Source organism: Lithobates pipiens, unplaced genomic scaffold (assembly GCF_037356315.1).
Source record: "Lithobates pipiens isolate NorthernLeopardFrog02 unplaced genomic scaffold, aLitPip1_a1.2 Scaffold_1, whole genome shotgun sequence".
Lineage (NCBI taxonomy): Eukaryota > Metazoa > Chordata > Amphibia > Anura > Ranidae > Lithobates > Lithobates pipiens.
Genome location: NW_027507685.1, coordinates 141,122,200 through 141,150,055, shown reverse-complemented (window position 1 = coordinate 141,150,055; position 27,856 = coordinate 141,122,200). Strand labels below are relative to the sequence as shown.

At 43.7% G+C, this 27,856-nt stretch overlaps 1 protein-coding gene across 1 annotated transcript in view; it reads right to left on the bottom strand.

Annotated features, from left to right (window-relative positions):
* Positions 1-27,856, bottom strand: part of MED27 (mediator complex subunit 27) — a 471,863-nt gene that overhangs the window by 80,123 nt on the left and 363,884 nt on the right. The window contains exon 5 of the mRNA XM_077477842.1: positions 2,861-2,968. Within this exon, the coding sequence (XP_077333968.1) occupies positions 2,861-2,968 (108 nt within the window). The remainder of the gene's footprint in view (positions 1-2,860; positions 2,969-27,856) is intronic.

Here is a 27,856-nt window from a genome sequence, read left to right as displayed (position 1 = left end):
GATCTGCTCTGCAGGCGGATAGAAAAATAGGATTTTCCTCTGTCTGCAGAATCGGACAATAGTGGAGGCGGACGATATCGGGTGTCTGTGGATACTATCCCATAGGGATGCATGTATGTCCGTATTTCATACGCAAACGGATGGATGAAATACGGACATACGGTCCGCATGTGTGAAAGGGGCCTTATTCTTGATAAGACCATCAATTTCTTTTTAAATCTCCCTAAATGTATTTATCTTTGTTGTTCAACAAGTTTAGGGAACACCTATACTTGGATAACTCCAGGAGGACAGTAATATATACACCAGAGACGCAAGAAGATGAGAGATGGGAGATGAGTAAACTGCACTTGCACGTCTGTAAATAACACAGACACCTCGGTGAGATAGTGTTTACTGTGGCTTTCTGTGATCTCGGGATCAAACTACTATTGTCGCCAGTTAAGAAACACGCCAGAAAAGCAGAAGGGCATGACAACCTGTGCTAAGGGGCAAGGAGGAAGAAAATATGAAGACTGTCACAGACTGATTCTCTCTGTCTTCTGTGTCTTGCTAAAGGGCACATAATGACACAGGGTGACATTAATACTTATCAATGGTTTATTACACAGCTGAATGACAGGGTTCGTACTTAAAGGAAAGCTGTTTCGGTGAAAAGATAACTGCAGCTTCTGGTTAATTTTAAATTTATAGGCTCTGGAGTGGTAATTCCCATCACTGCTTTCCTACTTGATTAATCACTAACCCATAACAAGTATGCAAGCTGGAAGCTTGCACTTTTTAGACCGTACTGTCCACATGCATTTTCTGGCTTAAAAATTCTTTAGGTAGTGATCTATGATCAGGCTCCAGGACTGCAATTTACAAAAAAGCTAGGGAGGTAGGACGCTTTGAGGCATATAGAAGGTTTACATTTTTTTTGTTTAAGGGGTTTTATTGATTATGATGCTTGAAGTTTTCAACTGAAGCTATCTGCCACCCAAGGATGGAAACGAATCTGAATATTAATTTAAGCAGCAATTAGGTTGACACTACAAAAGTTTAAAAAGTGTGGCGCTAAACAAATATAAAATCAAAATCCATAGTGTGAAAAACAAATAAAACCATCCAAAATAATATCCTCCACCATGTGAAATCTGTGCATCAAATGAAACGAATCCTTCTCAAAATGACCAATGTAGATCAATCACTACAATTTCTGGCTGCCAAATTAGAAGCAGCAATAAAAGTATAGCACACCACCTGGAATAGTGATTTAATCCCCCACCGTAAAGTATAAATGCACACTCGCCAAAAGTTAAGCTACTATGTTATAAGCAGCATAATGCATTTAAAACTGTGTTCTGAACTCCTTCTCCTATCTGATAGGGGCCGCGGTCCTCAAAAGTATAACCCAGGGATATGCAATTAGCAGACACCCAGCTCTTGCAGAACACTACAAGTCCCATGAGGCATAGCAAGACTCTGGCAGCCACAAGCATGACACCCAGAGGGAGAGGCATGATGGGACTTGTAGTTTTGCAACAGTTGGAGGTCCGCTAATTGCATATCCCTTGACTATAACCTCATGAGAAGTGAAAAACCCAACGAAAAGGAGAAAATAATGCAGCATTTTATTTCCCATAAGGCTAGGTTCACACTATAGCGATGCGGGAACGAAGCAAATCCGCTGCGTTTTCCCGCATCGCATGACTCCCGCCGGCAGTTCACACTGCCCTATGCGGACTGCTGGGAGTGTCAATGAAATCTTAATGACACCCCCAGATCCGTCCGCATATCGCAGTGCGATCTGCACACTCGCACAGGAATCGGATTGCATGGTGTGAACACCCATGCGATCCGATTCTGCTGCGGACCAAAAAAAAGGGTCCCGTGCGAGTTTGCTGCGGGAGCGATGCGAATTCAGCCATACTATCTGTATGGCTGAACTCGCATCGCTACAGAGATCCGATGTGATTTGCACTGCAGTGCGGTGCGAATCACATCCGGATCTCCCCCCCGCAGCAGTGTGAACCCAGCCTTAAGGTCATCTCACCCAAGTCTCAGAGGTAGAAAAAAGCATTCCAAATGGAAATAGCTATGATTAAAAGAAAGCCACTTACAACTTACATCAGCAGCCAACAGTAACAGGTTACCATTACATCCAAGCTCTGCCCAACATGTTTCACGCAAGCACGCATCCTCAGATGCCCCTGATTAGCGCTGCAAGTTTTTGTCTGTTTATCACTGGTATTCTGCAATTACACCATAATTGCAAACTGCTGAGGTGGACTAGCGCTGACCTATAATCTATTATAACTACAAAAGATCAATCTGCACTAAAATTTCTGTCACCTGAATGAAGGAAACAAACTGTCCTAGGGTTTGAAAACCTGTAAAAACAATGTAGCCTTTGGAAATAAATCTTGTGACCAGCAGGGGCAGCACTTATTTACTGACAGAGCAAGCTTGCTTGGTACCCTCCATCCTTCATTGGTAAGGAGCTCCCTGGAATCCTGCTGCAATGCATCAGAGAAGTAAGGTAATTTAAGGACCCCAGCTGTATAAACTAACCACAGCCACACTTTAAATATATTTACAGTATATGCACACAATACTTAGAAAACATTGCACGCTGCTTGCCAGCACTGTAAAGATGAATAGACTGAGAAAAAAAAGCCGGGAGCATAGTCCGGCCATTAATTGGGGACAAATTGCAGAATGTGGTGTAGCGTAAGTGCAGCGTCCAGAAGAGAGCGGAATCTGTTCTCTTCTCTCAATAGTCCCTGTAGTGAACAATTACCCCCAAATCCTGGATAGAAATCACTGATTGACTTCACCTGTTGTCCTAGAAAGGACTTGTAGTTGATAAGTCACTCACCTTGCCATCTTCTGTGTAAACATTTTCATTGTAACCCTTCACAATGGTCCGATCAATAAACAGACTACGCATCACTACAATCACTTTCAATACTTTGCCCAGTGTCACCTGTAGTGAGAGAACAAAGAAGATGGTTATTCAAGCAGATAATTGACATAAACATCTTTAAGTAGAACTCCTATGCCTGGCTGGTTGCTGATTACTGTACAAATCATAATCATTTTATCGCGGTTACTACAGGCAAAAGCCTTGTATTCTTTTCACAGAATGCAAATTGTTCTGTGAATGGACAAGGTGAGATTCAGTGATTTACTCACCCCACCTCTCTCAGAACACCTTGTATTCTTTCTGTGAAAACACTTTTTGTGAATAGATAAAAGGGAGAATATATCACACTATCCCTGCACTGTACACTAGCCAGAACTGTGGGTTGCAGCTAGGAGGGGTCAGAGGGCCCAGCCAGAAACCAAGAGACAGCAGGTCTTAATTCCAGGAGTCAGGTCGGCTCCTATTGGGGGTGTCAGGAGAACCCCAATCCATAAACCAGAGGTGGGTTGTGCAGCAGGGTGCTGTAACTAAAGGCTAGAGAGCCAAGTGTTCCAGAAGAGCTAGACAACATTATCAAAGGAAAACCTAAAACTAGCATTGGGACTTATATATGAAGCGATATAAAATATATACATACACCTCCATATTGCTCTATACTATAATGTGTGACTTATTTTCCTTTGCCATTACCAACAGATCAGTTTCGGCAGCTGGGGTTAGGCTTAGCCTTCTTATCCCCGGAAGCTGTGTCCCACATCGGGACCTCCCTCTCCCCTCCCTTTGGAGGTGGCGGGGCGTGCGCTCGCTGTGGGTTGACACCACGCCTACACTCGAGTGGATGATGTCATTTATGACGCCGGTCCGCCGACGTGTTAATTATTCTGTGTATTTCACGTGGAAGACTAGGACGCCAAACGTCGGGCGATCTCTGTTGCTCAGGCGGTGGCGCCGTCTCCCCTTACTACGCTGCGTAACGTTGACGGTCACCCCCGATGCACGGCTGCTACGCATACCACACTTCTCCTTTGCCGACATTTTAGCCGGCTGTACTCATTTATGAGACACTGTTGCATGATTTGGACTACTTCCTCCTACTTACCTTTGCAGGTACTTATGCTTTAGTACACTTAGTTGTATATTCATTAAAGATACCCCTATTTTCTGCATCTGCTCCTGATGAGTGGTATATAACCACGAAACGCGTAGAGCTTTCCTATGATACGTTGTCACAGTATTTTTGGTTATTACTTCTATTTTACTTTAATAAACCAATCCACCATTGTTCTCTGTCTATATGCTGCTACTATTACAATTCTGGTCTACATACCTAGGTCTAGTATCATGTACATTATACTGAACTATGTAATACCATGAAATACTTAGCTTTTACTAATTTATAATAGCATATTATGAGATTATCATGTGTTCTATTAAATTAACTATGTATTACTATCATGATTTATTGATTGAGATTTATTAGTAAAATTGTCTATTAATCTACAACTTACTACCCTATTTTTGTATGTATGACTTGTGTAAATAAATGGAATAATGAGTAAACTGATTGGCTCTTTTAATCTAGTGATATGCTTCATATAAAGTCCCACCATTCACTTTTTCTCTTTCTTCAACATGGTCAAAAGGACTGGTAAGAGGAGCAGCAGTGTTGCCAACAAGAGAGCAAGGTGGCTCAGTATTTTCATTTGTGCACATTGTGTATAAGAAAACCCTGCATGGGCAACTGATGTACATGTTAACTTTTCCATTTATTGAATAAAAGTGGGCTGCCATGCCCTAAAATACAGTTTTGAACTAGCACAATTCATTGCAAACGCACCTACTGCCTGAGTTTAAGCACCCCAATCCCACTATATACAGCGAATATTATTTCTATTATATATATTTTTAACAATTCCACCAAAATGATCAACAAGTGTATAGTAGGCAAGTCGCTCCAAACCATTAAATTACTTTATAGCATTGTCATATTACCTGGCACTTGGAAGAACTGTTTGGGCTGACCAATTAAAATCGAATCGACCAATTAAAATCTCACTGTTTAAAATCTGCCTTCGGGTTATCAGCACAGAAATAAATCCAAATTCCCTCAAGCAGTCAAGATTTCCCAGCTAAGGAAACAGTGAATCAGTTTGAAGGGGTAAAGTGAAAAAGGCCACTTTAGGGACAGAAATATTTTATCTTAATTACTGTGCGTTAAGGTAAATAAATTTGAGTATTAATGAGTCTTGGCAGTTATTGTGCATTAAGAGCTAATATGTTTTTCCTTGTTACATGAATTTCTCCGAATGCATCCGGGACAAACAAGTCCAGGTTCTGTTTATCCATCTGGTAGAATAATCAGCTGAAGTATGGTGGAGATTTGTATTTAGCTCAGGTCTATGAGGCTGGAAGGAGGATAAAGACCCTTTTATCCTAGAAGACTGATGGAATGAACTACTTGGCACAAAGACATGTTTCTTCCACTTGCTGGACTGTCAGCCCAAGCATGCTGTGTTCTTGTGCCAGTGCAGATGGGCAATTTTTGCCTTGGGTCACTGACTCCACCAATTGCTGCTGAAAAGAGCTGGACCCACTATGTACCCAGATGGCACACCACAAGGCAAGCTCTGGGTGGTTAAAGTATTCCTGAGAAATAATAGGGATGTGTAAAACTTTGTTTTAGAGATGTGGGCTCTCTGTTTTAGAGTTGAGGTGTAAATTTGGTACTCCTTTATACCTAGTGCTTACCACATTTCTTAGATTTAGACACCTTGAAACACAAACTGTAAGGCCTCGTTCACATGGGCCAATTTGATCCAAGCCCTGTGCAGGAATGTGTTAACCCGCACAGGGATGGACAAGTGTTCTGTGCCACGGCTCCCAATATGCCATCTGTGTCAGTGCGTATCCCCAATCTCACTGTGGCACGCAGAAAAACCAATATGGATGTCATGGTGGGAGCAGCAGCTGTGTCCGTGCAGATAATAGACAGCTACAGGACTGCCAGGTGGGGCTCCAAGCAACACCTGTGCATCCCCATGCCAGTGAAACATGGCCCTACACAGGGCACAAAGAAAACTCGCCCTGTGTGAAGGAGGCCTTAGGTGATTTAACTTTCCAGCACCTATAAAAAAAAAAAAGATTAAGAGGCACAAGAGGGCGCATCTATGTGCAGCAAATGATTAATTAATAAAGCAAAATGGTCACTTACATGTTGTAGGATTAAGAAAGGCAAATCATTTACAACAAGGTCATCATCTCTGGAGCCCAGGCTGAGCAGTAGTGATCAGAGGCTAGCAAAATCTCCAGCAGCAGAAAACTTCAGAAACAACACAAGCCAATCTGACAGCATGAGAATTGTTTGATTTCAGACGCTAAAGGGTGGGGTGGCTACACGTTTTGAGGCCCCAACGTCTCTTTTTCAAGTCTACCTACAACTAGTATTCCCCATCCCCTGGGGTTTGGCATACAATGAGAAAGAGTGGGACACAACAATCACTAGGAAGAGTTGCATTGGGAAACAAAGTCAAAGACAGGGAGGGGAAGGAGAGTCTGCAGACCACTGTAAACACTATTGGGAGAGATGACAAGTAATAGGAGTAATTCATATTTTACAAATGGATTATAGATATAAATAAGTAAAACACATTGAAGTAAAAACAATCATATAAAGCAATGGGATGATACCCATTAAAGCAGACCTTCAGTCGTTTTTTTTCATCTTTCCATCTATTAAATCTTCTGCCTTTGTTGTTTTAACTTTGGATAGTAAAACATTTTTTTTCTGCCTGTAAATACCTTATACAGCCCACTTCCTGTTTCTTGTCTGGTCATTAGCCTAGGCTTATGACATCATGCACATCGCTTTCTCTCTCTTGTGAGAGTTTGCCTGTAACGGAGGGGGGGGGGGGGGGTGAGTTATAAGAGGGCCAAGGAAAGCTACAGAGCTGGAGGTGTGTGTCTGTGTAAATCCAGAAAGTGCACAGGCAGCACCTTCAGATGCCAACAGTTAAAATGGCTGCAGCCAGACTCAGTGGAAGGAGATTTCTGCAGCATATTAGGCAAGTACAGAATCACAGTATATATAAAATAATATGCAAAGTAGCTGGGGGGGAAGCTTCAGAAGGGCAAGGATGTTTTTAGTACAAATTATGTGAGCAGACTGCCATTCCTCTTTAATAACACAAGTAAAAAAAAAATAAAAAAATAAAAAAATTGGACCAAACACCGAATGTAGGTAGGTAGGCTTGAAAAAGAGGCAGTACCACCTCAAACCATGTATACACACCCCACCACGCCCCCCTCCCCTCTCCGGCATCTGTCATCTCCAACAATTCCCATGCTGTCAGATCCACTTGCTTTTAAAGCTTTCTGCTGCCAGTGGTTCTGCTCTCCTTTGCTGCTCAGCCTGGGACTACAATCTGTCTGATCCACTTGGAAATGGTGGCCGACGACACCGCAATGCCTTTTTTTTAGACCAGCCACTGAAACAAACAAGGAGTCTGACTTCCGGAAGGGAGCCGTGGCAGACAAATACACCCTCAGAGCCTGAACCACGTCCAGGGAATGGGGGGCCACCTCCTTAGGATGTGTCAGCTTCGGGCACAGAGATAGTAACACAATGTCTTCATTGATGTGAAACGCCGAAACCACCTTTGGCAGAAAAGAAGGTTGCGGACGCAACACCACCTTATCCTTGTGGATAATCAGGTAGGACGACTTGCAGGACAAAGCCGCCAGCTCCGAAACCCTCCTGGCCAATATAATGGCCACTAGAAAGACCACTTTCTGGGCAAGAGTCAACAGAGGGATCTCTCTGATGTTTTCAAATGGCGGTTTTTGCAGCGCCAATAACACCAGATTCAGATCCCACAGTGGTAATGGTGGATGCACCGGAGGAACTACATGTCACACCGCTTGAACAAAAGTGCTCACTAGAGAATGAGACGCCAAGGGTCGCTGAAAAAAAGACAGCCAAGGCTGATATTTGTCCTTTGATGGTGCTCAAAGCCAACTTCTGGTCTACTCCTTGATGAAGAAACAGCAGGACCCTGGATATAGAAAAGGAGCACGGATGCCATCCTTTCTCCTCACACATGGAGATGTAGGCATTCCAGGTACAACGATATATCTCTCGGGAAGAAGATTTCCGTGCTCTCAGCATAGTTTGGATCACCGAGTCCGAAAGACCCCGGTTCCTCCACACCTGGCTCTCAATAACCATGCCGTTAAAACCAGCATTGGTAAAGCAGGATGGAGAATTGGACGAGACAGAAGGCCTTCTCGTAACAGCAGTCGCCAGGGACAGCCAAGGCTGATATTTGTCCTTTGATGGTGCTCAAAGCCAACTTCTGGTCTACTCCTTGATGAAGAAACAGCAGGACCCTGGATATAGAAAAGGAGCACGGATGCCATCCTTTCTCCTCACACATGGAGATGTAGGCATTCCAGGTACAACGATATATCTCTCGGGAAGAAGATTTCCGTGCTCTCAGCATAGTTTGGATCACCGAGTCCGAAAGACCCCGGTTCCTCCACACCTGGCTCTCAATAACCATGCCGTTAAAACCAGCATTGGTAAAGCAGGATGGAGAATTGGACGAGACAGAAGGCCTTCTCGTAACAGCAGTCGCCAGGGAGCATCTGCCACCAGGCACACTAGGTCTGCGTACCAGGGATGCTGAGGCCAACCTGGGGCAATCAGTATTACTGGGATCCCCTCGGCCTCCACTCTGCGAAGCAGACGTGGTAACAGTTTTAGTGGAGGAAAGGCATAGATCAGCTGGTACTGATCCCACTGAGCCACCAGAGCATCTGACACGTCTGCCCACGGATCTCTTGTCCTGGACACGAATCTCGGGACCTTCCGATTGAGACAGGAGGCCAGAAGATCCACATCTGGTGTGCCCCACCGCAGGCACAGTAGCCTGAACCCCTCCGGATGCAACACCCATTCTCCTGGGTCAAGCATCTGGCGACTTATATAGTCCGCCTGCCAGTTCTCCACTCCCGGGATGTAAATGGCCGAGGGAGCCGATACATGACGCTCTGCCCACCGAAGTATGTGAGCGACCTCCCGTGCGGCGGTCGAGCTTCTTGTTCCTCCTTGGTGATTGATGTATGCCACATATGCCGTGGCGTTGTCTGACTGGATCCTGAACGGACGCCCTTGCAGTCTCATCGACCATGTGGAGAGGAATAGCCTCAGTTCGAGCAGATTGATTGGCAACTTGGATTCCTCCGCCGACCAGAGGCCCTGGGTCAAATGAACTCTCATTACTCCACCCCAGCCTGATAGGCTGGCATCCGATGTGATCACTGTCCATTTCAGAGGTAGGAGCGACTTCCCGGACTGAAGTGCCGGGGACCTCAGGGAATCCCTGACTAACTGGCTCACCTGAATCTGCAGTTTCAAGGACAACGGAGATTTGTCCCATTTTGTCAAAATCTCCTTCTGCAGGACTCTGGTGTGGATACGGCATAAGGTATTGCCTCGAAGGAGGCCACCATGAGTCCCAGAACTCGCATGCAGAAGCATAGCGACGACCACTTGTGGTTCATCAGCAGTTTCACCGCGGCTCTGAGAGTCTGCAGCTTGTCTGAAGGGAGAAGCACTCTTGCTTCCATGGAGTCCAGCAGCAAGCCTTAGTACTCCAAATGCTGAGTCGGCATGATCACCAACTTCTTTAGGTTCAACAGCCACCCAAATTCCTGCAGGGTCTGCATGGTGATCGCCACATCCTCCTCTAACTCTGAGGCGGAAGATGCTCTCAGGAGAAGATCGTCTAGGTATCCCACGATCGTGATCCCGCATTGCCGTAGCAACCCCAAAACAGGAGCCAATACCTTGGTAAAGACTCGGGGGGGCTGATGCCAAATCAAAAGGGAGAGCCACAAACTGGTAGTGGGCTTCCCCCACTGCAAATCTCAGAAACTTCTGATGCCGAAAGCACATGTGCAGATACGCATCCTGGATGTCTAAGGATGCCAGGAAGTCTCCTTGATGGAGTGCAGCGACTACTGAGCGAACTGATTCCATTCTGAACCTCTGTATTTTTACAAAGTAATTGAGGGCCTTTAGATCCAAGATTTGATGTACCCCTTCCTTCTTCGAGACTACAAGCAGGTTTGAGTAGAACCCCTGGAAACGTTACGATTCCAGAACAGGTACTATCACCCCACGGCTCAGCAGGTCCCTTACTGCCCCCAATAGGGCCTCCGGGGCGAGCCGGGAGTACGGGTATGCTGGAGGGGAAGAATCTGTTTGGTGGTCAAGAGAAAAACTCGATCTTGTAGCCTGAGGAAATCTGATCGTAGACCCATTAGTCGGACAGCCGAGATGTCCACCGGGCTGCAAACTCCCGAAGCGAACCTTCATGCAGTAGCACTTTTGCTCGCAGGCTTGTGGTTCCAGGGACGCTTTGGTCCTTCAGCGCTCGTCCTGTCGGGCGGACGAAAAAGCAGTTTGTGAGTGGAAAATGAGGGCCCTTGCCTACGGCGTGGCTCCTTAGCCTTCCTTGCCTGTGGGAGTAGAGTACGCTTACCACCTGTAGCATTTGTAATAATGTCATCCGAAGAGGCTCTCAAAGAGCCGGTCGCCAAGGAAGGGAAGATCCGTCAGGGCTTTTTTGGATGCCTGGTCAGCAGACCAGCATTTTAACCAAATCAGGCGCCTCAGCATCACTGCTGACACTAAAGCCCTGGATAACAGAGGGAGAGTATCCAGGGTCATGTCCCAAACGTACTTCAGGCCTTGCACTAGTTGGTCTGCTAGTTCCACGCAGACAAGTTGTTCTCCCAATTTGCGGTGTAACAGTTTTGGCCACTCAGTGTCTGCGACACAAGTGCGGATGCCAGTACTGGTCGCATGGTTGACCCCACAACCGTAAACAAGGAACGAGCCACTGCCTCGGCCTTCCTTTCCGTGGGGTCCCTAAATGCAGGAGTTCCCTCTACCGGGATTGTGGTTACTTTGTTTAACCTGGATACAGGGGAGTCCAAGACCGGAGGAGCCGACCATTTTTTGAGAAGACTCGCCTCAAAGGGTTAGCGCACCGCCATATACTTGAGGACCGAAAAGGTCTGTTGCGGTCAACCCCATTCCTTGTAAATGAACTTATCAAAATAAGTCAGATACAGGAACACCTTAGGTGAACGGGCTGGCATGCAGGATCCAAAAGGGACCGCTACATTAGCAGATGGATCTGCTGGCTCCTGAATCTTCAGGGTATCACGCACAGCTGTGATAAGTGCTCCAACAAGCGCTTTGTCATGCACGGACCTGGACGGGGACTCCTCATCACTTTCCGAATGGTCCTGGTCAGCGTCATCTTACACGACAGAACAGGGGTCACCTGCCTCAGCAGGGCCCGAGTCTGCCTCAGAGCTCTCCCCAGAGGGGGGGGGGGGGGGACAGGGGCTGCTTTTTAGCACCTTTGAGCCCACACACCACCTCCATCTTGGCAACAAACTAATTGAGGACCGCCGACAAAGCGTCCAGAGGCACTGCACAATCTGCAGGCTAACCGGTTTAAATTGCCTGGATTTCGGGGGAAGAAACAGCAGTTTCTGAAGCCATGCTGACCCTACCCTGTCTTCCACCTGATGGGGTCTTAAGACTGTGATGGTCCCACCTCCTAACTGCTGCTAGCTGAGGGGCTCTTTCCCGCAGTACTCACCACCCTGACTGGTTATGCGCTGTCCAGCTAGTAGTACCCGTGTTCCTTGCCAGGTCCCAGGCGTATAGGAGATCACACTGTCATCCAGAGCTGCTGCTTATGATGCCGAAACTGATCTACGACATGTTCAGGCTCCAAGAAAATGGCCGCTGAGCATCCAGTATAAAGGACATAAACACAGGGAAAATGGCCGCCGGGCTAGAGGAAGGCGTGCTGCTCCTTGAGACTGACCAAAAAACGTGTTCAGGCTTCAAGATAATGGCCGCCGAGTATCCAGTATAAAGGACAAAAACACAGAATTCTTCTCCTTGCCCTCACGTAAGATGGCCGCTGAACATTGAATACCATGAGGGAGAGTGACAGAGAAATGGCGGTGAACAGCGCTGCGGCGATCGACAGACACAGCCTCACCAGACACCCCCCAGGGAGAGGAAAACATACATCAGGGCACAGCCAGCCAGCACAACCCTCCCCCAGGTGAGAGCCCCCCGGAGAGCCCCTGCACATGACACGCACACCGCTCAGCAGCCACAACATGCAGCATCCCCCACAAGGAGGGGGGAGGGAAGATAGGGACAGGGAGAGAAGAATCAACCTCCCAGGGAATTCCCAGCTGCTCAGTCCCACCGAAGCAGGGAGAGCTGTACTTACCAGTCCTGCAGAGCTGGGAGACATTCCATCACAGACCCACTCTCCGATCAGTATGGGGTGGCTGTTGGCCCGGCACACTGACGCAGACATCAGTAGCCCGGTCCTATGTGTGCTCCAGAGCATTAACGCTCACTGACCACCTCTGGAGCTGAGGTACGTCATGGCCAACCCAGCACGTAGCTCTGGTCTGCACAAGCCCGCTGGCCAGGCTGTGGAGACTACAAGGATAAGGGTATCCAGCCTGTTGGCCAGCCGGCTGTTGATAGCAGATCACAGGATCTTTAGTCTTGCGGAAAAAGCAAAGCTTCTGCAGAAAAAAACATGGAGTGATGGGCCCGCAGGGTTCCTAGGACCTTCTCCTTCACTAGGTAAAATAAAACTGCGGCCGCATGCTATCATCAAACATGGAGATGGAAACATTATGCTTTGATGGTGTTTTTCTGCTAAGGGGACAGGACAACTTCACTGCAAAGGGACGATGGACAAGATCATGTACCATCAAATCTTGAGCAAGGACCTCCTTCCCTCAGCTAAAGCATTGAAAATGGGTCGTGGATGGGTATTCCAGCATGACAATGACCCAAAACACATGGCCAAGGCAAAAAAAGAGTATTGTGCAATATATGTATGTGCAAACCTGGTGGCCAGCTACAAGAAACCTCTGACATCTGTGATTCCCAACAAGTGTTTTGCCACCAAGTACTAAGTCATGTTTTGTCACCCAGCTGGCTGTTGATAGATAACAGGATCTTAATCTTGCGCAAAAGGCAAACTTCTGCAGATAAAATCCACGGACCGATGGGCCCGCAGGGTTCCTAGGTCCATCTCCTTCACTAGGCAGAAAAAAACTGAGGCTACAGGCTGGAGGGTTGTTACTGAAGGGACTGCCCCTTGGGCGGAACTAGAAAGTTATGGTTTTTGTACATGTTAACACGTTCTGCCTAGTCCTCTCCTGAAGGTGGCGTACCAACCCAATGGTCAAGAATAAAGGCGCTTTGTCAGTCAGTGAATGTAAGAGACAAAATGATTAAAGCTGGGTACCAGGTTTTGCAGTGCATTAAAAATGCACATTACACTTTTGTGCTTACAGAAGCTTTAGCCATACCATGCAAGTATGTGCAGTATATTTGCACATTGTAGCAGACTTGTCTTGTAAAGTCCCCCAACCCCAGCGCTGTGTCATCCTCAGTCTCCCTCATCATTAGTTCTTTAATCTTTTCCCTGGTTCAAGAATCTTTGCCAATCTTGAATGGCTAGAGCGAGGTGGAGTAACAACACGCTTACACACAGGAGTTCATTACGTCGGTGTTCTGTCAAAACAGGCAACTTTTCAAAATCTTCAATTGCGTCACTTCCGGTTTCTCTCCAGCAGCAGTAATTGCAGATTTCAACGATTTGGCCATTTTCCCAGAAAACCAGCAGTGTATACACTTCTGTACACAATGCACAATGAGTTGGCTATTTTCACAGAACACCGGGTAAGGAGTAAAAAAAAAAAAAAAAAAAAAAAAAAAAGTTGTCGCCGCTTTAGAGTTGTCGCGGCCATGTTTGTTGGTAAGTAGCGGGCAGACTAACAATGTCAACTCTTCCAAATCTACAATTAAAGTTGCTGGAGAGTCACCGAAATTGACACCGGCACGGACTCCCACATTGTGCATGAATGCTAGCATAGGATTCATAAAAAAGGCATGGATAGGGATTTTATGCTAGAAGAGATATACATAGTCTCTTCCACTGTAAATATCTGCTAGAAGTTTTTGACTTTCCAAAGTAAGGGGTGCCAATAGCAAAGCTGCAACAATGGTCTTCCTAAATGCATTGTTAAAGTAAGAAATATTATGGATGACCTTTAAAGTGGTTGTAAACCTTTACATATATCCAGTGAAGTGACTGGCTTTAGGTGAGACACAGAGATGATGTCTCCATGAAGATGATCTATCTCTTACTTCTATCACAAGGGATGTTTACATTTCTACTGATAGGAATAAACGTGTTCAATAAAAAAAATAAAAAATAAAAAAGTAAAGCATCCCTGTACGCAGAAGTGAATGCATACCTACATCGCTTCTGCATATGTAAATGGAGTTTATACCAAACATATGAGGCATTGCTGCGAACATTATAACGAGAGCAATAATTCTAGCCATAGACCTCCTCTGGCTCTAAACTGCTAACCTGTAAACATTTATAAAGCATTTCCTATGGATATTTTTAAGTATCGTAGTTTGGCACCATTCCAAGAGCACGTGCAATATAAAAAAATTGGGTTATATATTGTGGGGTTTTTTTTGCATTAAAATTAATTGAAGTGCATTTAAAAAAATAAATAAAAAAAAATCGCTGCGAAAATACCGTATGACAAACTGCAACAGCCACCATTTTATGCTCTAGGGTCTCTGATAAAAAAAATAAAAAAAACATATAAAGTTAATCTCATTAATTTTCTAGCAACAAAAAATAAAAATCTGATTTTCAATTATAGGAAGGAAATGTCAGAATTGGATTGGGTGGAAACTGGTTAATAACCACTAAGACCTCCAGTAGTTCCTTTGCACTGTCTTTGTCCTATCTACATGCATGCCCTTTTGTGACTGGCTGCATGGCATTTCCCAGGGTGGGTTCCTTTATGGTGACAACGGTGGATCATTGCTGAATAATGTTCTAAAAAAGACACTTGTAGTCACCGTCAAAAGTGTGTGACATGGTAACAATGCAGTAAAAAAAAAAAAAAAAAAAAAAAGAAGCCAGGGGCAGAGTGTGTTGTCGCTGTATATCAGAATGCGCCTGAAGAAGTACCTTCATGACATGGTCACCGAATGTAATTTTAAGGAAAGCGGCTGATTTACACAATTTAAAGATTCATTTTAAAATTAAACTAACATGTTAATGCTTATAGGAGACTTATTTATTTAGGTTTACATATACTTTTAAGTGTTACTAAATCCAGGACCCTGCATTCACTATATCTGGTCTCCCACAGAACATGGAAATGCAATAGTTTTAGTAAATATAACCTACTAAATACAGTGGTGTGAAAAAGTGTTTGCCCCCTTCCTCATTTCCTGTTCCTTTGCATGTTTGTCACACTTAAGTGTTTCGGAACATCAAACCAATTTAAACAATAGTCAAGGACAACACAAGTAAACACAAAATGCAATTTGTAAATGAAGGTGTTTATTATTAAAGGTGAAAAAAAATCCAAACCATCATGGCCCTGTGTGAAAAAGTGATTGCCCCCCTTGTTAAAACATACTATAACTGTGGTTGTCCACACCTGAGTTCAATTTCTCTAGCCACACCCAGGCCTGATTATTTCCACATCTGTTCACAATCAAGGCCTCACTTAAATAGGAGCTGCTTGACACAGTAAGGTCCACCAGAAGATCCTTAAAAGCTACACATCATGCCGAGACCCAAAGAAATTCAGGAACAATTGAGAAAGAAAGTAATTGAGATCTATCAGTCTGGAAAGGGTTATAAAGCCATTTCCAAAGCTTTGGGAATCCAGCGAACCACAGTGAGAGCCATTATCCACAAATGGCGAAGACATGGAACAGTGGTGAACCTTCCCAGGAGTGGCCGGCTGCCCAAAATTACACCAAGAGCGCAGCGACGACTCAACCAGGAGGTCACAAAAGACCCCACAACAACGTCCAAGGAACTGCAGGCCTCACTTGCCTCAGTTAAGGTCAGCGTTCATGCCTCCACCATCAGGAAAAGACTGGGCAAAAATGGCCTGCATGGCAGAGTTCCAAGGAGAAAACCACTGCTGAGCAAAAAGAACATCAAAGCTCGTCTCAATTTCTCCACAACACATCTTGATGATCCCCAAGACTTTTGGGACAACATTCTGTGGACCGATGAGACAAAAGTGGAACTCTTTGGAAGGTGTGCGTCCAAGTATATCTGGCGTAGAAGGAACACTGCATTTCATAAAAAGAACATTATACCAACAGTAAAATATGGTGGTGGTAGTGTGATGGTCTGGGGCTGTTTTGCTGCTTCAGGACCTGGAAGACTTGCCGTGATAAAAGGAACTATGAATTCTGCTGTCTACCAAGAGATCCTGAAGGAGAATGTCCGACCATCTGTTTGTGTACTCAAGCTGAAACAAACTTGGGTTCTGCAGCAGGACAATGATCCTAAACACACCAGCAAGTCCACCCCCGAATGGCTGAAGAAAAACAAAATGAAGACTTTGGAGTGGCCTAGCCAAAGTCCTGACCTGAATCCTATTGAGATGTTGTGGTATGACCTTAAAAAGGCCGTTCATGCTCGAAAACCCTCTAATGTAACTGAATTAGGACAATTCTGCAAAGATGAGTGGGCCAAAATTCCTCCAGGACGCTGTAAAAGCCTCATTGCACGTTATCGCAAACGCTTGGTTGCAGTTGTTGCTGCTAAGGGTGGCCCAACCAGTTATTAGGTTTAGGGGGCAATCACTTTTTCACACAGGGCCATGATGGTTTGGATTTTTTTTCACCTTTAATAATAAACACCTTCATTTACAAATTGCATTTTGTGTTTACTTGTGTTGTCCTTGACTATTGTTTAAATTGGTTTGATGTTCCGAAACACTTAAGTGTGACAAACATGCAAAGGAACAGGAAATGAGGAAGGGGGCAAACACTTTTTCACACCACTGTACCTTTTCTCATCAGCAGTTGGAGCAGTCTTGTGAATCCTTATTAGTGTATGGTTAAAGCTTGTAGGAGGTGGGTTTAGTAAAATTAAACAGCAAAATGTGTTTTTTTTTTAAACCAACTAAAGCCACTCTTCTTTTTTTTAGATTAACATAGTCTGACTTGTAGCTGTCACTGAGTGTGTACATACCTGACAGTTCTAAAAGTAATGCAATTTGATATTCACAAATTTCTAACAAGTCAAAGGCAACAGCCTGCGATACACTATATAAGAAAAGGCAGATATGCATTTGCAAAAGATCAGAATCTAACAAAGTGGTTTTGGAATGCAGTAAATGTAGCATTATGAAAAAGTGGCATTTTCCAAGTGGTCTCTTGTAACCTTATACTACCCCATATCGAAGCAAGCGGAAAGAAAAATCGGAGACGTGGTTCAAATGAGGCTTACTCTCTATTTCATAAGCATTCTCACACCTACAACTGTTAAGATACTTATACTGTGAATATTCTATAGAGAAGGTGGTGTCATTTTAATTAAGTCATTTGCTAATAAAATTACAAGTTCTATTACTGACTCATCCTATTTACAATAAGATTTGCATGATATAATTTAAGTAAACACGCGCAACATCAGGACTGCTGGAGGGCCAACAAAACAGTTTTGAAAGCAATCCTGGCAGCGTCTTTAGATTTTCCTGGCCCTCCTCCCTTCCTCTAAATTAATTCCTGATGCAGGGAGGGTATGCAGGTGGCACAGGGACTTTGCGCATCACCCCATCAGGACAGCTAATAAAGTGTGACACCACCTTGGCAGCAAAGGGGATGGGATGACAGATTGACAACTCTGAAAGCCCCAGACAGGAGATCGGTGAAAGAAAGAAAAACTTGCCCAACAACGGGGGAGCATGAAATATAGATGCATCTGAACACTTCCGAAGCCCGCAACTGATGTTAAATCCCCAAACAATTTTCTGCCCAGTGCCCTGAGAAAAGTTGCAGGTCACCAGACAATTATCCCTTTTATTCTTCTGATATACAGTAGGTTAAATGGCCTTGGAAGACCAAAATACAAAGGCAGGAAGGAATTGGGAGTCTGTATTGCTAGTGATGGCAGGCGTGGGGTTTCTGATGTACGGACTGCTCGTGATCTAATTGTATCTGAGTGATCTTTAGCTGCAGTCGTTCCTTTGTACTGTGAACAGCAGGTGTGTATAGAAGCCAGAATTCCAATCTGGATTGGGAAGAACACAAGATGTTGTAGCTTAGGTTTTTTTTTTTGGGGGGGGGGGGGCTATAAAGAAAAAGAACATACATTTTGAAAACAAAAAAAGACAAAAATTTTTTTTTTTACTTTCTGCTATAAAACATATAGAATAACAAAAAATCTTCATAAAATTTGACCATGTATTCTGCTACTTGCCTTTGGTAAGAAAAAATAAATAAAAATCCCAGTAACTGTACATTGATTGGTTTGTGTGAAAGTTATAGCACCTACAAACTATGAGACATATACTGGAATTTTTATTTATTTTATTTTTATATTGGTAATCGCAGTGATCAGTGACTTATAGCAGGACTGTGCGGCGGACAATCTGACACTGGATGGGAACTAACTCCCACTGACATAACCAGTGACATTAACACAGTGATCATTGATAATTCTATACAAAGTCACTGTACTCTTGACACCAGCTGTGAAGGGGTTAACATCTCAGGTAATCAAGGGGTTAAATGTGTGCCTAACAAGTGTTAGTTTTTACTAAATATCTCTTTGTTTCTTATCCCTGATTTGGGGATAAGAAACAAAGAGACTGTTCCTTCTGTACAGAGACGTGTGCTGATTGCCAACACAGGGCTCTCAAGGTACCCAGAAGTATCCAAACTAATGTATACATTTACTAAAACTACCTTACCTTAGTGTTCAGTTTAGAGAATCCAGGCACTTAACAGGTGATAACAGACATTTTGTCTACAGTTCTTCAGGGTAATTTTACATATTCTGGTGTTGGGTGATGATGAACATTGGACAACATGCAAGTCTTTCTACAGACATATTTGTAACCTTAGTGATTAACAGTCTCAGTCTTCGGGATACAGAAGACATCTTGCACAGGGGAACACTGATGAACCAATAACTTGATGCACAAGATTACTAGCAGGACTTAAAGCAGTATTTAACCAAAAAAAACAAGCATTTTACTGCAGTTTACAAATTCTTAGATGTGGAAAAAGATTAGAGGGGGGAGAGGCTATAATGGACTTTGATTGTACCGTATACCAACTGAACTAAACAGTCTGGAATAAAATAATTTGTCGTTTTTAATAAAAAAAATAAAAAATTATATATATATATATATATATATATATATATATATATATATATATATATATATATATATATACACATATACACACACACACACACACACACACACACACATTTAACACTTCAATATTAAAACTCCAATGATAATCAGCAAAAAAACGCTTAGTTCTGAAATCACAGAGAGGTGTAACTGAATCATTTGTCACACCTCTATGTGATTTCTGAAGAGTTATTTGTCAATCATTGGAGTTTTAACATTTAAGTGTTAAATGCAAATATATATATATATATATATATATATATATATATATATATATATATATATATATATTTTGTAGTAAGCACTGCTAATTACTCAATACTGTTTACTGCAGTTGGTATACTGTACCATCAAAATCCATTATAGACTCTCCCCCTCTAAATATAAATTTCAATGTTGAGGCACCTTTCTCCATTGAATTCTTAGGCCCCTTTCACACATGTGGATATTATGTCCGTATTTCATCCATCCGTTTGCAGATGAAATATGGACATACATGCATTCCTATGGGATAGCGGGTGTCTGCAGATGAACATCCGCAGACACCCGCTATCGTCCGCCTCCGCTATTGTCCGATTCTGCAGACGGAGGAAAATCCTATTTTTCTATCCGTCTGCAGAGCGGATCGGATGAACACGGACAGACGGTCTGTGCTCATTCGATTCCCCATAGAGGTGAGCGGAGAGCTGACAGGGCGGTCCCTGCACAGTGTGCAGAGACCGCCCTGTCCGCCGCCGGCTCAGCGGGGACATCGGAGCGACCCCCTCTGAGCAAGCGGATCATCACGGGGCGGATCATTATTGATCCGTCCCGTGTGAAAGGGGCCTTAGATCTTATGCCTGCATCAGTTTCCCTTTTTAGGCTTTCATTTGGTGATCCAACCAGTAAGTCTGTTTTTCACCAGGATTACAAGGATTAGACAGACCATTTAACACTGGCAGGGATGCTTAAAATTATCAGTTTTATTTACTTAAGTAAAATCTTTATCCCAAAAGCAAATAAACAGTTTGCTGTAACTGTATATAAAGTGGAGCAGAAGTGGGAACAACAACTGGTCAAAATCAGATACCCGCTCCCCTCCCCCAAAATTGCCATTTTGTAAACAGGAGCAGGGGAGGAGACCTAAAAACGGCAACTTCCCCTTTTGCAGCTTTAAGCTGCAATATATTACACCTTTGGTTTTAATACTTCTTTAACCATCGTAACTGCTTGAAAATTATATATATTTTTTTGCTTTACAGCATTAGTCACTTTTCTACCAGGACCATTTTTAAAATATTTAGCATTTTTTGCTAGAAATTACCTTAAACTCCCAGACAAATACATATTTGCTCAAAGCAGAGACCCTAGAGCAAGGGTCAGCAACCAGCAGATTACAGACAGGTGACTGGTAGTTCATGGTCGGGGCTTGCTGACCCCTCATCCCAGAGCATAAAACAGAGTGCGATGCAGAGGGACCATTTGTAAAGTTGGAGCTGTAGTAGGGAACAAGAGCCGCATAATCGGAAGCCTCCTCTGCAGTGCTGGTTCCTGTCCCATACAGACTACAGAGTGATAACAACTGCCCTCCATCTCTTATCCCGGCTAGCTAGTGGTGCCAGCAGCAGGAAAGAAGAGATCTTCAGGTCAGTGTGAAGCAATACACTGAGAGCGTAAAGACTGCTTTCCCACTTATTTGCTGCAGTTTACCCACACTTTCAAAATTGTCGGCCTTTTTTGGTTTATAGCGAACAAAATAAAAACTGTAGAGGTGCTCAAATACCACCAAAAGAAAGCTCTATTTGTGGGAAAAAGAGAACATAAATTTTGTTTGGATGCAGCATTGTACGACCGTGCAATTGTCAGTTAAAGCGACGCAGTGTCGTATCGCAAAAAATTGCCTGGTCATTAAGGGGGCAAATCCTTCCGGACCTTAAGTGGTTAACTTAATTGATATTACAAGGGAGCTTAACAAGCCCCCTATGTGATAACATGGGCAGGTGATGGGTCCTCTTTATGGAGACATCGGGGGACTAATTACACCCATAATATCTCCCTCATCCTTCCACTGCAGGTAATCAAGCACAGATCATGTTCGATTAGAGACTACCCTGGCTGCAGTGGCCAGGTAAAGACAGCTCTGAATCTGAAAGGGACCTCATACACAGATGTAGTAACCATATCAGTTTGTTCTTTTTTCTGGCTAGTTTGAAAGTATGCTATGAACCTGTTTTGCACTGTTTTTTTTTTTTTGTTTTTTAGCTGAAGACTCTCTTCAGTGAAACTAACTTTTGGTATGTTTTATGATGGCAACTCTATACTACCTGTCCACATTGCCTAAGCTTTTGGAGTTATCAGTGGGTTAAAAGCATGCTTATCCGGATACCTGAATTAGAACCAGATACACAGACTATACCAAGGGAATCAACTTGTAGCTCTTCGCTGTGCTCATTATATTGTTTTACAACAAAGCTATGAATTTCAAGTGTGTAAAAGCCCAGAGGGAAATGCACCAGATACTTATTAATAAGAAAACAATAGTTTGGATCTTACCTGCACATTACTTCTGCTGCCCTGAAATACACTGCCAACACGGACTACTCACATTTGATCCAGTGTGAACAGATTACTAGCCAATGTAATGCCCAACCGTTGTGAAAAAAAAGGTCATCTTAAAAATTCTCTGCTGATAATTGGCCACTTGTAGTCTGTTATGATTTCAAGGCTTAAGTGGCTGGGCTATATTTTTGCTATATCATGGGTGAGAAACTTATGGCACGCATGTCCACACAGACACGCAATGTCTTTTACAGTAGCACCCAGAAGCGACACTGCACTATACAGCTCGCTATGTGTCAATTACTAAGCCTGTGTTCAAAGCCCATCCTAATATCCAACACAGCTGACATTCAGGTGCCCGCTCACCTTCAATTACCTCCAGTGGCTGCGGATGTAAGTGTATAGCATAAATAAGCCTGAATTTCTGTGTTTGTTGCTGATCGGAGGTGTGAAGCGTGTGAGGCATGAATTGGGACTGATCTGATGATACATAAATTACAGATGATCTGACGGAGTTTAACAATTGAGTGCAAAAAAGTAAATATGAACTTCAGGAGTTTTCTAAAATGTGCTGGATTACTATGGGTTAAGTCCAACAACGCGCATGCCATCTCTTGGACTTATCCCTTTACCTTACAATTTATATTTTTACTGAGCACCAAGAGCATAGCTATCCTTATGCTTCAGATGCCGTTGCAGGACCTTCTAGTCTAAGCTTCTGCAGCGGTCGAGTCGATTGCAGAAGCTGAATCCATTCACAAAATACAAAGCCTTCTGTGAAAGGACAGCAGATTGGAAGGGCAGGCAGCGATGGTGCTGTGTTAGAAAGCAGTCCCTCCTGTCAAGCACCAGGGAGTATAGTAAAGGATATATTTCCAGGGCTCTCAAAACTGCCAGTTGTAAATAAAAGAGATAAGTCCCTGAGGTGGCTTACACTACACATTGGACTTAACCCATAGTAAGCCTGCAGATTTTAGAAAGTGGTTGAATCCATGGAGTTCAGCTTTAAAGCAGAACTAAACTCGAATTTCAGCAATGCTGAAGCTTCAGCAACTGGCTGGCTGGAGATTTTATTGTGAAGCCTCAGTGACTGGCTGGGCTCCATTATTTTTTTCAGGATTTAAAAAAAATCCCTCTCCTTTTCTAGCAGCTTGGATCCATGAGTGATGATCAGCACAGTTTCCTTGGCCTCTCTGTTTGATAATAAATATTTTGTTAATTTATACTTAGTCTTTAATTTATATATTAGTTTTCTGCCACACACTGCGTCTCATTTATCTCTATTATTTTCATTACTCTATATATATATATCATAATACTGTATGTTTCATGTAAAGGAAGTTTTTCCCCTGCTCTAGCAAATCGGAGCATGCTTTGTTGTTTTTTTTTTTTTGCCTTCCTCTGGCTCAACTGTGAGTGAAGGATCTCTAATAGCTAGATTTCTGGTGAGTGTGTTTTTCATTTAATCGGTGATGAGGCACATACTCTAAGATTTTGCAATCAAATTTTTATTTTCACTGCGGTGAAGGATCTGCTCAGCTGAGGATTTGCAGCAATTCTGTGTGGACTTATCTACATTTGATTATGTATGACATGCTACATTGTTATTGTTAATGTTTCTTTTTATCTGCACAAAGTGTTTAGCACATTTGTGGTTTACAAACACGCAGACATTCTAGGTTGGGAGTATATATTAGCATTGCATTAACATTACATTGTAACTGTTAATTTTTTTTCTAATTTAGACATTTATTTTGATTCACAAACACTGAGAATTTTCAGGTTGGGCATATATACTGGTGCAAAATATATTTTCACATGAGACATACAGTACATATATAAGTCTTCATTGCTAGAAGCATTTTTTTATTTTATTTACAAACATGGACTTTTTTTTGGATACATTTCATTTGTCTTTGGAATGGCCTGGAGAACCCAAGAAGAGCGGAACATTGAGGCCAAAGAAAAGTCACAGCACACTGACCTTGCAAACCACAAAAGGAAATTCCAAAAGCAGGATGATTGTGAAAGTATTTTTACCCAAAAAACAGTTTTAGCTTTAGATTAAGAAAACTGATAAACGCACTGTAATTATATATTTTTTTGCGCCGTCTATCCTGTTGTGAAGATTTAGTTTCACTTCCTGTGCAAGAGATAGAAAATTGAAAGGGAAATTTGTTCTCAGTTGTCACCAGTACAGGCATTCTTGTTGATTTTCTCCCATCTTTATTTCCAGTGACAACCATAAAACTTTGGGTTTCCCATCCCTTTCTGTTAGTAGTATGAACACAAAAAAGGTATCTCCTTCTAGGATCACAGACAGCAAAAAAAAACCTAACAGAGATTCTAGGCCTTTCCTACAGTAATCGAAAAAAATATGTTGCTTTAGATGCACTTTAAGAAGACTGAAAGGGTTCTGAATGAATTAAAAGCCCAGTTTTCTGCTAGAGAAGAGGAAGTACAGTCATCTTTCCAGCAGCCTATGACCCCCTTCCTTCCCTCTGTAAAGGCTGGTACACACAGGCCAAATATCTGCCCGTGTTGTGACATTCAGTCCGGCCATTGAAAAGTGTCCGCCCCGTACTGCGCAGGCGCAGCACTTGCGCAGTACGGAAAAGAAGGCGATTTGGAAAATCTCTGAAGATGAACGGCACCTGCGCCGTGATTCGTGGTGCAAGCCCCACCATCCAAGTAGACATAGGGCTGCACATATTAGAGGGCCCCTTGCGGACTCGCCACGCTTCGCTCTGCCCCTTTTTTTCTAACTCTATGTCCACTTGGATGGTGGGGCTAGAACCTGGACTCACGGCGCAGGCGTCGTTCATTTTCGGAATCTGCTTGTCCTGTGTACTGCGCATGCGCAGTACACAGCGGACACTATCCGACGGGGGACACTATCCGACGGGACACCGGTTTAACAGAACAGGGTTGTTGGGGTAGTCCTCCTGTCAGAACACAATAGCTCAGCAGGGGAGATTGCTTGTGTTAGTACAGCGATTTATCAATTGTTCTGGGAGTGTCGGATGCTTATGTGCCCTGCTACACACTGTAATTCCATCCTCACACACGTCTATCACTGCTAAGTCCTGTAGTGATGTCAGAATCAGTGGTTGAGACCTTCGTGTGTGGCAAGTGACACAGGCATCCATCAACCCCAGAAGTGTTGAATGCTGAAAAGACAGAGGGGACATAGGAGACACAACCACCAGAGAAGTGAGTGCACTATCATTTGTCTTTCAGGGAGCTTACCTTTTGATTCATTTACAGACAGGGTATCTTGAATTAGGGATTTATTCTAAAAAGAATAAAGAAGAATTTAGCCTGGATAACCTGGAAACATTCCACACCTCTTGTGAAACCATAGGTGCACCTCCCTATTTGCTAGCGCAACCGGATATAATTCACATGAATGAAGCCTGGCGAATGTGTTTGAGATTTCTGCTATCATTACAATGTCAAGGAAGGACGATCGGCATACTTTTGTCAAGTGAGTTAGAACAAGGGAACGCGCTACGCAAAATACAGCGGGATCGAAGGAGCATTTACAGCCTTAGGAGTCACTTTGATGTTTCAAAAATGTAAGGTGCTGAAATATTAATTAAGTGCACATTACAATACATCTCTTTAAAAATGGAGAGCTCCTCGCCTTGTAATGTGCAACTTTCATGGAAGGCTCGAGAATTGCCTGGACTTTTCTCCAAGTCGCTAAATGGCCTAATTATTTCCAAAACATCTCTCGTTTGACAAGGGATCTTCTGAGAAAAAGTTTTGCTGACGGGCTCTGAGGATTGTGCGCTCCTTAAATGCCGGTGACATTGTGCTTGGCTGGGAAGAGAATTGTGCTGGCACTTATAAATATACATTTTGTTACATCAGTCTCTGTAATGAGCAAGAGGCATCTGCAGATAATTCACACTGATCACTGCTAGGAGACTATAAAATGAGACCTATACCAAAGAGGTCTGCTGTATGGCTGCTCCCTAATTTAAATACATCGTCTATATATATTAAAAAAACAAAAAAACAAAAACACGGCTACTTGTAGAAAGGTGAGAAAATGTTATTACGTGTGCAATGGTGTGTGTATGGTGTGTGTGCAATGGTGTGTGTGTAATGGGGGGGGGGGGGGGGATGCATACTGAACTGCCTGGTTACCAGGCAGTGGAATCTTGAGTAACCAGTCAAAAAATAATAATTTGGATTTTTGTACTCACTATAAAATCCTTTTCTATGAGTCCATTAAAAGACACAGGAAAAGTTATACTGTCACCTACAGGAGGATTGATTGATGACAAATATAAAGCTGCAGACCAGCCAAGCTTCAATTTTGTAGCAAAGTATATTCATAAACACAGAGGGGTGGGACTCCAAGAAAGGGATTTTACAGTGAGTACAAAAATTCTGTTTTCTTTGTTGTCCATTGAGTGACACAAGAAGTTTTAAAACCTTCAGGATGTCTAAATGCAGTCCAGCTAAGGCGTGGGAAACACAATAAACAAATGCCAACAGGGCCAACAGAGAACTAGGGACTGCCTGCAGCTCAAAAAGTCACCTGAATGATCTCATGTCTGTGCTGTATCAGGTGTGTCAAATGGCTGGAGGTGACCGAGGTCACTGTCGCCAGGAAGTTGGAGTAGACTGAAGATCAGAGTTCCACATGGTGCATGTAAGCAGATGAGGCAGCGGGGAGATGCTTCCCCCACGCTGTATGGTGGAAAAGAGATTCTGCACGCCACCAAGGGGATGATGTCTGTGCTCAGTCCCACAGCATTGGCAGGCAAAAACTGTAAGGAATAGGGAAAAGGGTACCAAGTGACCTATGTACAAGATAGCACCTGCTGCTGGGTCCAATCAGGCCAACTGAGTCTTCCGAGACAAGGCAAGGCCTAAGCAACTCTGGACCTGAAAGCCTATGAGAGAAAGCTAACTTGTTAGCAGAATGAGGTGTCCTACCTATGTGGTACCCAGTGCCCAAAATTCACTTTCAGACTCTCTCTACAATGTGCATTCCAAAGAGGTGTGGAGGCAGTAATCCAAAAGCCAGGCTGAAGGTAAATGCACCAGAGAGTTGCAATCAAAGGAACAAAGCTCCAACATTGCTAGAGTCTTGATTGAAGAAAAAAAATACAGCAGAGCTGAAGAGAAGATGTTCAACTTTCCAAGACAGTAGCAACAACTGATGCATATAGCAAGACCAGGGCTGGTGCAAGGATCATTGACACCCTAGGCAAAACCTAATTTTGAGCCCCCCCCGCCCCCCAAGCTGCGCCCCTGACTCCACTTTACCCTGCCCTTGCTACGCATGTGACCTATCTGACCCCTACACTGATACACCTGACTCCTACTTTCTGCACTACTCACCTTACACTGACCCCCTACACTGGCCTACCTGATAATTACACTGACCTAGCTGACACCTACACTGACCCACCCAACCATTACACTGAACTCCCTGACCATTAAACTGACCTACCTTACACCTGAGCTAAACTGACACCTACACTGAGCCACCTCACTCCTACTTCCTGCACTACTCACATTACACTGACCCCTTGCTGATCATTACACTGACCTACCTAACACCTACACCAACCTACCGGACACCTACACTGTCCCAGAGTGGCGCTGTGAGATATACCTGTGTGAGGACTGAGGAGATGTGACAGTGCAGTGGGGAGCTCAGTGGGACACATGGGGGATTGGTGGCGGCACACAACAGATGTGTTCTCGACACTGAATGGGGTGAGCGATCAGGAGAGGACAGCTGAGCTCACACAGGACAGAGGCCGTGGTTACGCCCTAGGTGGCTGCCTACTTCACCTAGTGGTAGTGCAGGCCCTGAACAAGACGGGTTACCCTGGGCTGGTCTATAATTTTTTCCACCAGTAGCCAATTCTCCTGTAAGCAGCAGAATATCCCAATGTTTTAAGACCCCTATAGGCGAGAGATAAACAAATTTTCTCACTACTATAGCACTGAAAATTTCACATCAGTACCGAATGTTGCCTACCAAAGTCACACACACAAATAAGTCTCAGTGGAAGGTAATCAAAGGAAGAATGGTCACAAAAA